Raw genomic sequence first — 19,268 nt, forward strand, 5'->3', positions numbered from 1 at the left:
TTGTACTTCTACATTCCTTAACCTTTTCATCCATCCCCCAACCTCCCTCCTCTCTAGCAACCACAAAAATTTTCTCTGTATCTATGAGTCTGTTTCTGTTCTGCTTGTTCATTTATTGTGTTTTTTAGATTCCATATATAAGTGAAATCATCTGGCATTTGTCTTTCTGTCTGACTTATTTTACTCAGCACAATACCCTCTATGTCCATCCATGTTGCAGATGGCAAGACTTCATTCTATTTTATGGCTGAATCATATTCCATTGTATATATGTACCACTTCTTTATCCATTTATTTATTGATGGACACTTAGGTTACTTCCATTTCTTGGTTGTTGTAAGTAATGTGGCAGTAAACTTATGGATGTGTGTATCTTTTTGATATAGTTTTGGTTTCTTTGGATAAATACCCTAAAGTAGGATTGCTGGATCCTTCTTTGTCTGTTGGTATTGCCTTTGTTTTAAAGTCTATTTTGTCTGGCATAAGTATTGCTTCCCAAGATTTTTTTTTCCATTTTAATGAAAATTTTTTGTTATTGTTCAAATACATTTATCTCCATTTTCCAGCCACCACTTTCCCATGCCCCAACCACCCCCACCTCTTTTTTTCATTCCTTTACTTTCAGTCTGTGTGTGTCTTTCAATCTGAAGTGAGTCTCTTGTAGGCAGCATATGTAAGGGCCTTGTTTTGTTTTATATTCAGCCACTGTATGTCTTTTGATTGGAGTATTTAATCCACTTGCATTTAAAGTAATTGTTGATAGGTAGGTACTGATTGCTATTTTATTATTCATGTTTTTTATTAGAAATACAAATATTTTCATTTTCTATATAAGTCATGACTAGGGAAAGGTTCAGAAGCCAGGTACATTGGAGTCTATCATTTTTTTCTGATTCTATCTCAATTACAAATGTAATAGTTCTATTTCATGTTTATCTGCAAATTCTTACATATCACAGTTGAAGGAACAAAACATTGTTTGCTTTTTAAAAATTTTTTAAAAATTGAATTTATTGTGGTAACATTTGTTTAACTTTATATAAGTTTCAGATATACAGTTTTATAATACATCATCTGTATATTGCATTATGTGCTCACCACCCAAAGTCTAGTCTCCTTCTGTCACCATGTATTTGAACCCCTTTACCCATCCCTTCATCCTCCATTCATTCCCCTTCCCCTCTGGTAACCACCATACCATCATTTGTGTTTATGAGGGGTTTTTTTGTTTTGTTTTTTTGCTTTTTCATTTATTGCTTTCTGTTTTATATCCCACATATGAGTGAAATCGTATGGTTCTTGTCATTTTTCACCTGACTTATTTCACTTAGCATGATACTCTCAAGATTCAAACATGTTGTCACAAATGACAATATTTCATCATTTTTAATGGCTGAGTAGTATTCACTGTATATATGTACCACTTCTTCATCCAATCATCTATTGAAAGACACTTAGGTTGTTTCCATGCCTTGCCTATTGTGGATGATGCTGCCATGAACGTAGGGGTACATATATCTTTATGAATAAGCGTTTTCAGTTTTGGGGGGTAGATATGTAGAAGAGGAGGAATTGCTGGGTCATATAGTAGTTGTATTCTTAATTTTTTGTAGAACGTCCATACTGTTTCCCTTAGAAACTGCACCAATTTACATTCCCTCTAGCAGTGCATGAGGGTTTCCTTTTCTCTACATCCTCTCTAACACTTGTTATTTCTTGTCTTACTGTTAATAACCATTCTAATGGGTGTGAGGTGGTATCTCATTGTGGTTTTGATTTCCCTTGTGGCTAGTGAAGTTGAGCATTTTTTCATATATCTGTTGGGCATCTGTATGTCTTCTTGGGAAAAGTGCCTGTTCAGGCCCTCTGCCCATTTTTTTATTCTACTTGTTTTTGTTGTTGTTGAGTTGTATGAATTCTTTATATATTTTGGATATTACCCTATTATCAGAGGTATTATTGGCAAATATCTTCTTCCATTCAGTTGGTTGCTTTTTTGTTTTGTTGATGGTTTCTTTTGCTGCGCAGAAACTTTTTAGTTTGATGAGTTTTATTCTTTTTTTTCTTTTTTTTTTTGTGTGTGTGCTTTTAATTCCCTTACCTCTGAGGCAAAGTTCACAAAACCCCTCTGATACCATGGTTTATAAGTTTAGTACCTATGTTTTCTTCTATGCATTTATTGTTTCAGGTCCTATATTCAAGTCTTTAATCCATTTTGAGTTAATCTTTGTGTATGGTGTCAGATAGTAGTCTAGTTTCATTATTTTGCATATGGCTTTCCAATTTTCCTAACAAAATTTATTAAAGAGGCTTTCCTTTCTCCATTTTTTAATTTTTTAATTTATTTATAGTTGATATAAAATATTAGTTTCAAATGTACAATATAGTGACTCAACATTTTTATACCTTAAAATGTGTTTTGAAATAATTTTTGAATTTTAAAAAATTAATATATTAAGTTAAAACTTTACATTATTTATGTTTTATGTAATATTATTTATGCAGTGCATGAAACATAAAGGGAAGGATATTCCAAAGTATTTTCGTCTTCAACAGTTGCAAGATGAATTTAACTTCGTTTCTGAAGAGGAAATGAAAAAGAGTAAACGTTTCCAGCTATTGCAACTTAGAAATTCAGGTCAATTAGATGTTTTTCCTTTGCAGCAAATACCCCTTTATGACAGAGAGATTCCAGATTCAGTCTTCCAGGTACTTGCTTTCTATTCCAGTGTGACTTATATGATATTAATATTTTGCTGCTTTAAATCTGCCTTAATTTCTTTTCTTAACTGATAACCAGTAGACAGACCTCCAGACCTCCCCCCTTTCTTAACGCATTAAAAATGTACAGATCCCCCAATTCCAGAAAGTCCTTGCTTGCCTTTATAACTTAGTTGTTGTCCAAACAATCTATTCCCTACCCTAAATTCTAAATGTATATAAATACTATATTTTTGCTATTGTAAAATATATCACTAATTTAAAAGAAGCTTTTGGAGATAAGGGAGATAAACAGTATCACATTGAATTTACACATTGATTTTGAAGCACACCTCAATTTCAGAGATTTTTAAAATGTGCGGGGGATGGGCGGAGAAAAATTGGTCTGATGCTGTGTGGAAATGGTGTGCTGGAGCCTGCCATCACCAGCCATGAGAGCCTAATATGAACCTCTCTTTCCAATTCCTCCTTCAATGACTTCATGCTCATTGCTTTAAATTTGTTGCTAGGGGAATTTTTACACTATATATCAACAAATGCTACAAACTGGAGCTTCCTCTCCCACTTCCAGAGAACTGGTTGTTGAACATTCACTGCTACATCACTAGTCTTAAAATAGTGGATTGTAAGAGCTAATTCCTATAGAAATAACCAATTGTAGTAATTATAGTACTTGAGCTTGTGAAGAGATGGTTCAAGAAGGAAAGAATTAGAGTTTCTTCTCTGAAGAAAATGCCTGTGCCTTAGAATTACCACTGTAGGGTGATCTCAGCCAACTTAGATAAAGATACCAAATTCTCACAAAAGATATTATGGTTTATATACCTTATGATTCAGAAAAAGTGAATGCCTTATGCAAAAAAAGGTTATAATAGGTTATTTAACTTTGGAGAAATATTATCAACTGATAAGAAAAAACTGATAAACCGATATTTGTTTTCACTTTATTCTGGACTGAAGGGAAATTGCAGTAAGTCACTTAATATTTAAAATAGTAAAAGTCATTTTAAAATACAGTGTACATTTGTGCTTGTTGTTTCTATTACCACACAGTCATCCTTTAGCTTTAACTCATATACCCCTATTCAGAGGAGACATAAAAAAACTATACAGGACTCATTACATTTTAAAACTCAATTTGTAGTAGGAGACATTGATGATCTGAACCAAATGACTTGTATGACAAATAGTTTTGGTGTGGCTCAGAGGTGACAGGGGGAATGCAAATTAATATTTCCGTAACAATGACATGGCACCAGGACACCAGGAATATATTTTAAAAACATGTGCAAGAACTTAATTATAAAACATTTTAAACAATGTAAAGAATTTAAATAAATGTTCACTAATAGGAAGACTCAACATTGTAAGATGTCAGTTCTCCCCAAATTAACCTGTAAATGTAGAAAGGCAATTCCAAACTAGTGAAATAGAACAGAGGGCTTCAAACAGACTTTTTATACATATGTTAGAACTATGTATTTGAAAAAGATATCATCATAAATCAGCTGGAAAAGAAAGGACTATTCTTGAAGTGATTCTAGCATAACTGGTTATCCATGCAGAAAGAAATAAAATTAGATTCAGACCTCAGAAGAGCAATAAATATCATGTGTAATGAAATTTACATGTGAAAAGCAAAACTTTAAAGGGTTATCTTAATCTGGGGTAGAAAAGTATTCTTAAATGATACAAAGTGTATAAATTATAGAGTGATATCAGAGGAGTGATGACATGAAAGATCCCCTTGGTCTCTTCCCTTGAACTTTTAACAATTTGAACAGCTATAATTCAAAAAAAGGACTCCCTGCTCAACGCACAAACACATCTGAGAGATCTGCATATTGAAACATCTAAAGGTGGGAAAGTGGGAGTAAACCAGGGAGGTGAGAAGGGAGAAGACCTCAAAGGAGCCACAGACACAGCCCTGCAGCCCAGAGCTTACTGTGGGGCTTGGCCCAGAGAGGGGAGAAATGAAGTTGTGGTTTGCTCCTATCAGCCAGGAGGAGCAAAAAGACTCAGTGGGCATTCCTACAGGAGTGGTCAGTATGAGCTGCAACTGAGCCCAGTGACCTGGGCATGGACAAAGCACAGAAGTGTGGCCACAGTTGCCTAGCAGTTGGCCTTCCAGAAAAAGCCACAGAGCCTGTCCACCTCTCATAACCCTCCTAGAGCTTGCCTCCCCTAGCCCTTCATGTCAGATTACAGAGGACATTATCTGCAAACCTGAGAACTTATGCCACAGAGACACTTTTTTCCTGAGCAAATGGCTCGCTCTGCAACTAATCCCATGGTTGATGGAAGCACAGGGGAGATTCTGTAGAGGTTTGCTCATTTCCAATGCAAGGAGGGCAAAGCAACAAAAGAGGCAGCCAGGTTTCCCTACCAAAGGAGGGCAGAGATCAAACACATTCCAAAGAAAAAGGACTACTCTGTGTATGAAACTTTCTTTTTCATAAGCTTAATGGTAACAACATACACACACACACACACACACACACACACATACACAAAATGGAGACACATAACTTAAAAAGAGGAAACAGGAAAAAGTATGGAATACCACCAAACAAAAACAGGAGACAGAAACACAAAAGAAAACAACAGATGAAGGCACAGGACTACCAGAAAACAAAAGATAAAATGTCTATAGGAAATATTCATACATCAATAATTACCTTAAATGCAAATGGACTGAACTCACCAATAAAAAGGGACAGAGTAGCATTGGATCAAAAATCAAAATTCAACCATATGGTTCCTTCAGGAGACACATCTAGCTGCAAAGAAAAAGATAGACTCAAAGTGAAAGGGTGGAAAATGATTCTCCAAGCAAATAGTATCCACAGAAATCACAGAAATGCAAAGGATCATACTAGAATACTATGAAAGACTATATGCCACAAAATTCAATAACCTAGAAAAAATGGATAAGTTCCTAGGAATGTGTAACCTTCCTGAACCAAATCATGAAGAACTGAAAAATCTAAATAGATCAACAGTAAGGACATTGAAACAACCATCAAAAGCCTCCCAAAAAAATAAAAGTCCAGGACCAGATGGATTCATTAGTGAATTGTGCCAAACATTCAAACAAGATTTGATACCTATCCATCTCAAGCTCTTCCAAAAAAAACTGAAGAAGAGGCAATACTTACTAACACATTTTATGAGGCCAACATAACTCTGATACCAAAACCTGGAAAGGATAACATGCATACAAAAAAATCTGAAGACCAATATCACTGATGAATACAGATGCAAAAATTCTAAACAAAATACTGACAAGTTGAATACAATGATACATTAAAAAATAATGAATCACTATCAAGTGGGGTTCATTCCAGAGGCACAAGGATAGTTCAACATATGCAAATAGATCAATGTAAGACACTACATTAATAAAATCAAGGATAAAAATCCTATGATCATATTAATAGATGCAGAAAAAGCATTCAATAAGGCACAAAATCCATTTATGATTAAAATAGGTATAAAAAGAAAGTACCTCAACATAATAAGGGCCATATATGACAAACCCTTAGCAAATTATCATACTCAATGGTGAAAACTGAAAGCTTTTCCTTTAAAATCAGGAACAAGAAAAGGATGTCCACTCTCACTGCTCTTATTCAACATCATACTGGAAGTCCTATCCAGAACAGTCGGGCAAGAGAAAGAAAGAAAGAGTATCCAAAATGGGAATCAAGAAGCAAACGTGTCATTCTTTGGAGATGGCATGATTCTTTATATAGAAAAACCCAAAAACTCCACCAAAAATCTATTAGAAACAATAAACAAATCTAGTAAAGTTGCAGGATACAAAAATTAATGTACAAAAATCCACTGCATTTCTATATACTAACAATAAAATTTCAGAAAAAGAAATGAAAAAATAATTCCTTTTGGAATTGCAACAAAAAGAATAAAATACCTTGAGGAGGGTGGGAGGTAGGAGTTGGTGGGGCAGGAGAAAGTGGTGGCAGGAAAATGGAAACAAATGTATTTGAACAATTAAAAAAAAGAATAAAATACCTAGGAATAAACAGAGAATGTGAAAGACCTATATAATGAAAACTACAAAGCTATTAAAAGATACTGAAAAAGACACATGAAATGGAAAAATATTCAATTTGTGTTTATGGATTGAAAGAACCAACATAGTTAAAATGCCCGCATTACCCAAAGCAATATACAGCTTTAATGCAATCTCCATTAAAATCCCAATGACATTTTTAAAAGAAATAGAATGAAAAATCATCATATTTGTATGGAATCACAAAAGACCCCAAGTAACCAAAGCAACCCTCAGGGGAAAAAAATGCTGGAGGTAAAACACTACCTGACATTAAATTACACTATGCAGCAGAAAGAAAGAAGGAGCTTCTACCCTTCTCAACAGCATGGATGGATCTGGAGAGCATTATGCTAAGTGAAATAAGCCAGGAAGTGACAGACAAATACCATATGATCTCACCTATAAGTGGAACCAAAGCAACAAAACAAACAAGCAAAGACATAACCAGAGACATTGAAATAAAGAACAAACTGACATTAACCAGAAGGGAGGCGGCAGGCGGGTAGTGGGGGTGGGGGAAGAATGGGAAGTGTGTCAAGGAACAATTACAAAGGATGCCTGAACAATGCCAAAAGCGGGGAGGATTGAGGGTGGGAGGTGGGGGTGGGTGGGGCAGTGGAAAGTAGTGGCAGGAAAATGGAGACAATTGTAGTTGAACAACAAGATAAATAAATAAATTATACTACACAGCAACAATAACCAAAACAGCATGATATTGGCAGAAAAAAACACACAATAGAGACCAATGGAACAGAATTGAAAGCCCAGAAATAAAACCACATATATATGGGCAAACAATTTGACAAAGGAGCCAAAAACATAACAATGGAGAAAAGGAAACCTCTTCAATAAATAGTGCTGGGAAAATTGGAAAACCACATGCAAAATAATGATAGTAGACTACAGTTTGTCCCCATGTGAAAATTAATTCAAAATGAATTCAAGACCTAAATACATGATATGAAACAGTAAATTATATAGAAGAAAACATAGGTACTAAATGTAGGGACCTTGATCTTAGAGATTTTATGAATTTGACACCAAAGGCAAGGAAAGTGAAGGCAAAAATATATGAATGGGACTACATCAAACTAAAAAGCTTCTGCACAGCAAAAGAAACTGCCAACAAAACAAAAAGGCAACCAACTGAATGGGAGAAGATATTTGCAAACAACAGCTCTGACAAGGGGTTAAATCCAAAATATAAAAATAATTGACTACACTCAACACCAAAAAACTCCCAGACAATAGAATTTAAAAATGAGCAGAGGACCGGAACAGACACCTCTCTCAAGAAGCCATACAAATGGCCAGCAGATATATGAAAAGATGTTCAGCTTCACTAGTAATTAGGGAAATGCAAATCAAAACTACTATGAAACACACAGTACAATATACAGATGGTGTATTGTAGAATTGTGTACCTGAAACCCATATAATTTTATTAACCAATGTCACCCCAATAAATTCAATTAAAAACTACAATGAAATACCACTTCATACCTGTTAGAATGGCTATTATCAACAAGAGAAATAATAACAAGTGTTACAAAGGTCGTGGAGAAAAATGAACCCTTATTCACTGCTGGTGGGGATGTAAACTGAAATAGCCACTATGGAAAACAGTATGGAGGTTCTTCAAAAAATTAAGAATGTAGTTATTATATGATTCAGCAAACCTTCTTCTGGGTATCTACCTGAAAATTTTGAAAACATTTATTCCCAAAGATATGAGGTCTGTCCAGAAGGTATCCAGCCATTTAATATGAAAAATAGAGACATTTATTCAAGAAGATACAAGAAACATTGTACATAAAACAATGACACCTCAGTCCTACTCAAAGCAAGCACCTTGGGACTTCACACAGTTCTAATTGCCATCAGCTGTCCTGTTGTAGTTTCCTGAATCTCATCAAAGGTCTGAAATCTCTTCCCTTTCAAAGGAGATTTTAGTTTTGGGAAAAGCCAGAAGTCGCAGGGTGCCAAATCTGGGCTATGGGAGGCTGAGCCACCTGGGTGATTTGATGTTTTGCCAAATATCTCTGCACAAAACCTGATGCATGAGCAGGCACATTGTCGTGATGAAGCCACCAATCACCAGTTGCCCGTAACTGTGACCTTTTGAATAATCTGAATAGTTCCCATAGAGGAATGTTCCAGCTTAATGCAAAATTTGATGCAGATTCATTGCTCTACTCACTCAGTCATTTTGAATATGACGACCACACAGCACACATGCTCACTCAACAGTGTCTATTGCCCCCACTGACTAGTACAGTGAAGTCGTCATTGTTCACACACGTGCATTTCAGCACCCTCTCCTTGGCTTCCAGCTTATATCAATGTCGTACAAACCATTCTCATCATATTAACAATGGCTGGGCTTTTTCCGGACATACTTCGTATATGCACTCCTATGTTCATTGCAGCATTATTCACAGTGGTCAAACATGGAAACAACTAAAGTATCCTTTGATAGATGACTGATTGATGAAGATGTGGTACATGTATACAATGGAATACTACTCAGCCATAAGAAAAGCTGAAATACTACCATTTGTTACAACATGGATGGATCTTGAGAATATTATAATATGTGAAATAAGGCAGAAAAAACCAAGAACCATATGATTTCACTCATCTATGGGACATAAAATCAAAATTCAGACACAGACAACAGTATTGTAGTTACCAGAGGGAAGGGGGGTAAAAGGTAGTAAAGGTAAAGGTGACAGAAGATGATTTGACATTGGGTGGTGGACACACAATGCAATATACAGATCATGTATCATAGAAATGAACACTGGAAACCTATCTAATCTTATTAACTAATGTCACCTCAGTAAATTTAATTAAAAGTGTACATTATGAAGAAAAAAATAAATAATTTGATAATATTAAAATTAAAACCCACAGATTAGGAAAAGATATTTTCAACACACATAACAAAAAATTAATATCCATAATATTTAAGTACTATAAGTTAATATCAATACTTAAAAAATAAAGCAATATGAAATGTTAATATAATATTAAGTAAAACTCATTACTTGCCAACAAAATTAATTTCAAGATTTCTTGTGGATAATTAGAAGAACAAAATAAATTGACTCTGATAATAGTGTTTGTTATAACATGACTTAGTTTTAAAGTATCTACTTCATCATTTTTGCGTAGTTTTAATGATACCTATAATATAAAATGATCTCCATTTGCATTAGGGATGTATCTCACAAATGTAGATTAACAGATGCAAATTTATTTTAACTTATGTAGATGAAGCATCCTGACAAATACACTCATACCAACAGCGAGATGTAAAATTAAAGGTACTTATAATCAACGCATATTGGCTACTTACTATGCGCTGTTCATTTTACAGATAAATTGTTTCAGTTAAGTCTCACAACAATCCTGTGGCATGGGTGGTAGTATTACTACTACTACTACTACTACTACTACTACTACTACTACTACTACTACTACCACCACCACCACCACCAAAGAGGAAACATCTGCAGCGATTATTCAGCTTTCTCTCAAAGCACACAGTTACTGAACCCAGGATTTTGGCCTCCAAAGTCCACTCTTGACATTATACTATTACCCATTTGTTTTGTTGTTAGTGACTGCCAGATAAATGCATACATGAAGAATATTTCTCAATTATCTTCACTTTTTCTCATGATTTTCTCAATCACAAATATTTCTCAATCATTATTCTGTTTTAAAAGATGGAAGGACCTCATCCTAGAAGCAAACAAAATGTAACCATAAGCTGTTTTTAGCTAATTTTCAGTGGGAGAATTTGAAAGAAATGTTTTTTTTTCTGTCAGTTCCAAAATATTGCCAATATCTCCTACACATAAAGTGAAATAAATAGTTAACATTTTATTGCAGCATGTCATATGTAACTCTGTTACATTCAAGAGATGAAACTAACTTATCTCTCTGTTTAGGAATGTGAAAGTCAGATAGAGAAGGATATGTCCTTTTCAGATGTGAATTCTATTACTGCACAAAGGATTAATTCTGTCAATTTTCTGAAAAAGGTAACAACAAAATAATATTACCATTATGTTTGCATTTACTTTTGTGAAAACTGATCTCCTGGATATTATGGTACTATAGTCTTCCCAGAGAGTAAGACAGGAAAATGTACTTACTCATCACTTCTTTCTCTTCACTGAGGGGTTTTCTCTTCTGTTGATCTGTTTTCAGAATTAGCTGCTTACCATCTGTAAATGTACATTGTTGGTCTACATTGTTGATAAGACAGCAAATTCATCATTAGTGCCCATCCCAATGTGTCCTGTTTAAACACAAACATTAATGACTTTCGCACTCTCTTTGGCCCTAGAAGTTCACTTTGAGAAATATGCCAGCATTTTGCCAGAATCCTTACTTTTATTAATAATGTAGTAGACCACAGCAATTCAGGGGATGAAGGGATGTTTGAAGTTGGAATAGGATTGACTTAAAGGAAATACAGAAATGTGATCACATTTCTCTGAGTTTGTTTATCAAGATTCATGTCCATTACAAGTGGCTGTTAGAGGAATGCATTCACAGCCTTTGGTGAAGACTGGCTCTGTCCTAATGTACTGTGAGTTAGGTGTAAAAAGACATAAGAACAGAATTTAAGATGACGTGAAAGGGACATGGGAGGACAAAAAAGTAGGAATAAAAACCCTTGCTTTGGAGCGACATTAATGTGAGACTTCAGAATGGTTTTAACCTTGGCCAGTGTGGCTCAGTTGGTTGGGGCATGTCCTGTAAACCAGAACTTCACAGGTTCAGTTTCTTATCAGGGCACATACCTAGGTTGCAGTTCCAGATGTGTGCATGCCAGAGGCCACTGATTGATGTTTCTCTCCCTCTCTCTCTTCTTCCCTTTCCCCTCTCTAAAAAATCAATAAGCATGTTCTCAGATAAGAATAAAAAAAGATTTTAGTAATGGAAGCAAACAGAACCATATTTTCACTTATCTAATCCCGCTCTCCATTCATTGCTTGCCAAAATTAGAGGTGAAAAACAGTGGCACCAATAGCATTGTAAATATTTGATATTAAAATATAAACTGTGCATTTTCTAAATTCTAAATTTTTTTGTAGATTAGGAAGTTGATAATGAAAAGAATTGTCAAAGTTAGTAAATTTAACTTATCAGATATTGTGGCCGATTATGAAGAAATTGTATCTGCAAGGTATGTACTAAAATTATTATGAAGTATGAAATATAAAGCTTTAAGCTACTACCTTTAAAATTCTCTAATAAGTTCTCTATATATTAAGTTACATGTCAAAAGATGCAGTTACAAAAAATGAAGTGAAATATAGTGACTTAAAATAAATTTATCATTTTAATATTGCATTTTTGACATATCAATATGATAGTATTTTCAATTGTATGTATAGTATTTTAATTCTTAGCACTCTTCTTATTGGTAGTTTTTAGGTCGAGAAAGAAAAGAAAAATTTTGGTATCAAACTAGTTTTGCCCTAAGATTTTCCTGTCCTGAGACTGCTAGCTGGAAAGCTATTGCCAGTGGCCCCACACACTAATCTTGTAATTTAACCCTTTCAAAACTGGGAATCCTCCACCCTGGGAGGGCACGGTGATCCACCAGAAGCAGCTGGGGAAGCGGTGGCTGGCGTAACTCAATTCTCATACTGTTCCATCTGTGAAACTTAGGGGTAGGAACAGGAGTAGGGGTGCTCCTGGAAAGCTGCACTGGGGCCAATTACAGGTGTGTGGTATCAGCAAGGTTTGAATTGGTTTAGGCTGCTGAAATCTATTGTGTTTTATTTTCAGTCTTTGGGAAAAATGGGTGTGACCGTAGAGCTATAATTTATGTTACCAGGGTTGGCAGCATGTGTAACTAACTCCTATTTCAAATTCATGTAGAGAAGTCGAGTTTCTAATCATTTTTAAGAGAATGAGTCTCAGAAAATATGTAATAGTCTAAAGAATATTATGTTCCAATGAATTACCTTTTCATACCCTTGTCTCTGGTTGGGCCATGTACCAAAAGGGCACAGAGCAATCGCATTCCCTCTTAACAGGAAAGGGAGCAGAGCATCCCTTCTATGCTCAGAAAATGATTCCCTCCTGCTGTTTAGAACACCTGTCTCCCCTCCACAATGGAGAGAATGCGGCGCAAAATAATGGCCTCATTTACAATAATTAATGTGAAAAATTGATATCTTTTAAAACTAAGTTATCTTGTATATATGTGACTGATCACTTTTACTCTTCAGTCAGTTGACACATGCAGTTTGTAAGCTTGTTGAACGACGAAGAAAGTTAAAGCCTCAGAGGAAAGAAAGGAAAAAAGTGGCAGCACAGACCATCTGTGATGGAGATATTAAGATTCTTGTCAGAATCCTGAGGGCTTATAATATTCCTTGCAGGAAAATAACAGTTAACAGGTAAGGCAATATGCATCAATTTTTAGAGTTAACAAAGATCTGTCTTAAATGTCAATTTCCATGCTGTCCAATTTCTATATTTTCACAATTTATTAATGTTCCATATATAGAAACTGAATTAAAGTTGAAATCTTCATTTGGATAGTCTTACTATCATTTACCAAATCCAAATCCAAATGATAAGTTTATCATTTGGATAAACTTACTGTAATTGCCATGTATTAACAGTTTTCAGAAGTTTGAGATGCCCAAAGTAACTTTAACATGTATATTTTTTGGCACTATATCAAATCCCTAGTCCCTATTATGAAAACTTCTGACACCACTGTTGCCACCTGCACTATTCTCTGCCACTGGCCCCTCTCAGTATTGGAACTAAAACACTGGAGAGAGTAGGTTCTGTTTTAAACTTTTCATTTTAGATGACTTCTGCAGAAGTCAGATCTTACCCATCTCTTCTGCAGGCACTCAGGGGTTTTATTGTGTTTCTTGTGCAGAGGATATGTGGAGCCAGAATGGGTATCATGGTTGAGTGATAGCACATGAAGGCACCATGAATATTAAATACTCATGCATATTTAGTGTCTCCTGAATATCAAGTGTCTCTGGTAACATAAGTTCAGTCTTGTATATGGTTCACAAATGTCTATTTAGTGCCCAGGTACCTCAGGAATATTAATTATATACCTCTCTGTTTAACACATATGTGCTCTGCTCATTTATCTTATGTTTACCATATCCTTTGAATTCTGCATATGAAAAACAAGTATTTTGCTTACTACTAATCCATAGTTAAAACCTTTTAAATGTTTTTCTTATGTTTATATCCAACCTTATTTATTTAATAGAATTGATATTCTCAAAACAAATGCACATTTCAAAGGCTGCTTGTGAAATGACATCATAAAATCACCATTTTCTGTAATCGTCAATTTGTAAAAATAAAAAAAGAATGTTGTGAAATGGGAAGGACATCATCTCAAAGGATCATTTGCCTTAGTTTTCTCCTTCTTCTCAGGAAAACTTTATCATAGACTGAATCCAATCCATATTTCAGCATTTAGGAGCCACTCTTCCAGAGCAGCGATTATCGAATGTTTAGCTCTAACCACCTGCAATATAAAAATCCAAAGCAAACTTTGTAAAATCCAGAGTAACTGGATTATATACATCCATAAGCAGAGGCAAAAATCTGCCACGCCAAACAAAACTAATAAACTAATACAAATGCATATTTCTGTTGTTTTTCCTGAAGAGCCTTGGATGTGCCTACTTATTTGATATCATCCACATCTCGCCTCAGACGTAAAGAAACAGTCAAATCAGTAGCCTCAGATGAGATCTTAACTGAGGTAAATATTTAACACTTTTATAAAGTGCAGTTTTGATTATGTTTACCCTGAGTTGCAACTGGCTCCTAATTTGTCTCTCCATCTTTAATCTGTTGGGCTTCCAGTTTTCTTTTCATAACACAATGAAGGTGCTGTTTATAAAATGTAACTCTTAACCATTTCATTCCCTGCTTCCCTGTTCTCAGGGTCTGTGAAATAAAGTACAAGCATCTTAGAATGCCTATAAAAATCTGTAATGATCTGGCCCTTACGTACCAGTCAGCCACATTATGTCTCTTTCTACCCAACAGCAGTATTACGTAGGTATACTAGTGCTTGTTCTAGAAAGCCTATGATGTACCCTTTCCTTTGTCTGCAGTAGCCTCCACACAGCTCCATTTACTGACCACATTACTGGCTAATGTTTCTAAACTCAAGCTTGGGCAATGTTTTCTCTATGAAGCTCTCCTTATGAACTTCACCCCCAGAAAATTAATCATTCCCTCTCCTGAGTAACTGTTGTTCCTGGAACTTCTATTAAATTTCTCGCATTTCAGTGCAATTATTTGTTTACTTGTTTATTTTCCCCTAATAGACTATAAAACTCATAAGGGAAAGTTTCATTATTGAATAGGGCCAATAAAGTGGTTACTAAATGAATGAACAAGTAATGGTTGTTTGAAAAACTAGAAAGAGTAAGCCATCCAGTTGTCAATCAGTAACCAAGTAATTTCCTAGCCCTCTATCTTTTATCAACTATGTAAAATATTACAAAAATCTAGTCAGTGTTTATTGTGTGTTTCAGGATACTGTACACCCTTTTGTGGAAGTTTCCTTTCAGCACACTTCATACCAAACCAGTACTGCATGTGGATCTCATCCATGCTGGAATGAGGAAATTCAAGTAGATTTTATGTAAGTTGGAGTCCTTTTCTCCTCAGCTTCTTAAAAAAAACAAAATTATTTTGAGTTATCTTGTAATTAATTTCTGCCCTCTTAATATATTTTAAATGTACAGTATATTATTGACAGTAGGTACCAAGTTGTACAGCAGATCTCTAGAGCTTATTCATCTTGCTTGCTTGAAACTTTATGCTTCTTAATTAGTAACTTCCCATTCCTCAACCCATCCCACCCTCAGCCACTCTTTGATTCTATTATTTTAATTATTTTAGATGCCTTATATAAGTGGAATCATGAAGTATTGGTCTTTCTGTGACTGGTTCATTTCACTTAGCATGGATGTCCTCAAGATTCATCAATGTCCCATACTGCAGAATTTCCTTCTTTTTCATGGTGAATTGTGTCTCACTGTATGTATATACCTCATTTTCCTTATCCATCACCTATCAACAGACATTAGCATGTCTCCATATCTTGACTATTGTGAATAGTGCTACAGTGAACGTAGGATTTGCTAACACCTTTTTGAAACCCTGGTTCAATTCTTTTGGGTACTCAGAAGTGGGATTGCTGGATCGCATGATAGTTTTATTTTTAATTTCCTGAGAAACTTCCATAGTTTCCATATCAGCTGCACCATTTTACATTTCCACCAACAATGTGCGCAAAGGTTTCAATTTTCCACATCTTTACCAGCACTTACCTTTTGCTTTTTGGATAATAGCCATCCTAATAGGTGTGAGGTGATATCTCATTGTACTTTTTATTTCCATTTCCCTGATGATTAGTGAGCATTTTATTATTAGTTAGTAATTACTGAGTGTTTTTTCCTATGTCTGTTAGCATTTTTATGTCTTCTCTAGAAAATAGCTATTCAGATTTTGGCACATTTTAAAATCAGATTATTTGCTTTTTTACTGTTGGGTTGTATGAGCTCCTTATATATTTTGGAAATTAATCCCTTACAATATATATGGTTTACAAACATTTTCTTCCATGCTGTAAGTTGCCTTTTCACACTTTTGATTGTTTTCTTTTCTGTGCAGAAGGTTTAAAGTTTAATGTAGCTTCACTTGTTTACTTTTGCTTTTGTGGCCCATGCTTTGGTGTTATATCCATGAAATCATTGCCACAAACAATGTCATGAAGGTTTTCCATTTTGTTTCCTTCTAGGGTTTTTACAATAATAGGTCTTACATTTTAAGTCTTTCATTCATTTTGAGTTGATTTTTGTGAATGGTGTAAGATAAGGATCCAGTTTGATTCTTTCGCATGTAAGTAGTTTTACTGACATCATTTGTTGAAGACGCTATCCTTTCCTCATTATGTATTTCTGGCAACCTTGTCAAAGATAAGTTGACCTGATGTAGATGCAGGGATTTCTATCTGCGCTGTCTATTCTATATTGCTGGTCTTTATGTCTGGCTTGATGCCAATATGATACTGTTTTGATTACTATAGCTTTGTGAAATAGTTGGAAATCAGAAACTGATGTCTTCAGCTTTGATCTTCTTTCTCAAGATTCATATTTGATGCTATATCAATATAAATAGGCTGTATAAGTAGGTTTTTGTTATTAGAACTAAAGTACACTGATAAAGACAAATTTGAGATACAAAGCTTAAAATTTTTCTCTAAACTTGATTAGCAATTTTCAGTTGTCTTTCCTTATATATCTTTAGCTTTCACTGGGATAAAGGGTATATAAGGGACTATCAACCCTATCCATTATCAAAGTCCTCTCTTTTTTCCTGATGCCCTTTACCTCTTCTCTTCCAAATATTTTCTGTAGATCATGTGGTTCCTGACTAGTTTCATGGATCTATGATGACATCACTCTGACTTTAACTCCCGAATTTCTCCTGGTTCTTTTGAATGCCAGCCTACTGGTCTTCTGGAATTTGGGCTTCTACCATTGCTTTTCCCTCCAGCATTTGTGTTCTTGACTTTGGCTCTTTGTGAGTGGGTCCTGATTCTCAGGAGGAAACAATCTGTCTGTTCCTTTCAATTTCCAGCCACTCTATTTCCTAGAAGATTATACAAATGAGGTCCTGAGAGGCTCTAACTAGAAAACACTATAGTCATTCAGTCACTTTCCAAACAAACAAACAACTTTGAAGGCTCAAATGCAAGCTGTAGGAACACAGACTCACCAACCACCAGAGCTTTCCCCAGGCCTTCCTTGCTAAAGAGCTTTGACAGAATCCCCCTATCTATCCCACTGAAGGAAATTGTTTGTACTATATGAATAATCACATCCCAGCCACCACTCCATAAAGTGAAAACCTCTGTACCCTAACCAGGATTTGCAAGAAGAGAAGGATCTTGTTGATGCCATTATTTCAGCTTGGGGAAAAGAAATAGACCGGTATTCCTTGGAATTTTACCAGCTTAGATGCTATGGACACTTTTGCTATTAGCAGAAATCAAGTCTATTCTTCCAGATTCAACACAGGCTCAATGATATTTTCAGAGTGTTTGGCCAGAGTTTTTAAACAGATATCCTTGTTATTTGGTTGCCTATCTGGAACTTGTATTTCTTGTTTTGCCTTCTTCTCTGATACCTACCTACTTGACCATTTTTTTTTTTTTACTCTTTGTATATGAATAGGAGTATTGATTGAAAGGGAAATCAATTATATTATATTGTATAATATTAAATTAAGTAATTAGTATATAAAAGTGTATGTGGTTAAAAAGTTTGTGGTTAAAAGGGTATAAAATGTGGTTATATGTGTGGAAATATTTGGTATTTTATTAAAGACATTAGAGTTGGAAAAAATATATTATAGTAAATTAATGGACTTAGGATAACATAAACTAGTCAATAAGATAAATAATTTATAAGTGACTTAAAGAGAAAGAGTCTGTAGAGTATTTGCACTCTTGAAATTATAGCAATGAAATCAGCCAAGAACATGTTTCGACTACAACCAGGTGGATCAAAGGGTTCAGTTAACATAAAACTGTTCAGCTACAAGAGGCAGCTTTCCTTTGCCTCAGATACAAGAGGTCTATTCCCTTTTCCACATGACATTTTAATGAAAAAAAAATGTACAAATGGGGTAGATAGTAATAATAAATAAATAGTAATTAACTTTGTAAGCTCTATTTTGGAAAAGAAATTGTGAAATTTAAAGAAAGTTTGAGTAGAATACAAAATGCAAGATAATATAAGACTTGAGTGCTTTGAAAGATATACTAACTTGACATACTCAAAAATGTCTTGAGGATTGCAGTAATCATCTCTCCTGCTAGCATAATGTAGTAAATACACATTGCCTCCCTCTCCTGTCTTAGACATTGCAGCATGAAAGGGAATTCTTGATGGAGTGAGGTAGGGAAGTCAGCATATCACTTAAAAGTATAAGGAAACTTCCACTTTAAAATTATTCTCTAAGTTCAACATTTTTTCAGCTGTTACTATGTCTGTAGGCCTCAGAAAATTATACTAGCTACTGGAGATTCTTTGAATAGTAGCTGCTTTCTTAAGCAACAAGCTTCAACAAATAATGTCAGTGGCAGTTGGTATAGTGAAAAGAGCCTGGCCTTTAGAGGCAGTCAAAATTAGGTTAAGATTAGGGCTCTATCACTTGCTGGTGGCATTAGCTTGAGTAAGTTATTTACCTTCTCTGAGCTGTTAGGAATTAGATTGAGGTCCAATGCATAAACTGGAGCTGAGAGTGAAAGTTCTCTGCTTGTGATATACTACACTACTCTTTTAGTTACCTCCAAAAATGTATCTAATCAAGTAAGCCACCAGCACACTGCTTGCAAAATTAAATGAACTCGACTTTGCAGCTT

The 19,268-nt window shown here is 35.0% G+C and overlaps 1 protein-coding gene across 1 annotated transcript in view; it reads left to right on the plus strand.

The window, feature by feature from the left end:
• Positions 1-19,268, plus strand: part of CC2D2B (coiled-coil and C2 domain containing 2B) — an 88,640-nt gene that overhangs the window by 40,644 nt on the left and 28,728 nt on the right. The window contains exons 18-23 of the mRNA XM_054581283.1: positions 2,506-2,709; positions 10,759-10,851; positions 11,914-12,005; positions 13,060-13,230; positions 14,486-14,582; positions 15,367-15,476. Of these exons, the coding sequence (XP_054437258.1) occupies positions 2,506-2,709; positions 10,759-10,851; positions 11,914-12,005; positions 13,060-13,230; positions 14,486-14,582; positions 15,367-15,476 (767 nt within the window). The remainder of the gene's footprint in view (positions 1-2,505; positions 2,710-10,758; positions 10,852-11,913; positions 12,006-13,059; positions 13,231-14,485; positions 14,583-15,366; positions 15,477-19,268) is intronic.

The sequence above is a fragment of the Pteronotus mesoamericanus genome, unplaced genomic scaffold (genome assembly GCF_021234165.1).
Source record: "Pteronotus mesoamericanus isolate MK-2021 breed Mesoamerican mustached bat unplaced genomic scaffold, CSHL_Meso_final contig_657, whole genome shotgun sequence".
In the NCBI taxonomy this organism is placed as follows: domain Eukaryota; kingdom Metazoa; phylum Chordata; class Mammalia; order Chiroptera; family Mormoopidae; genus Pteronotus; species Pteronotus mesoamericanus.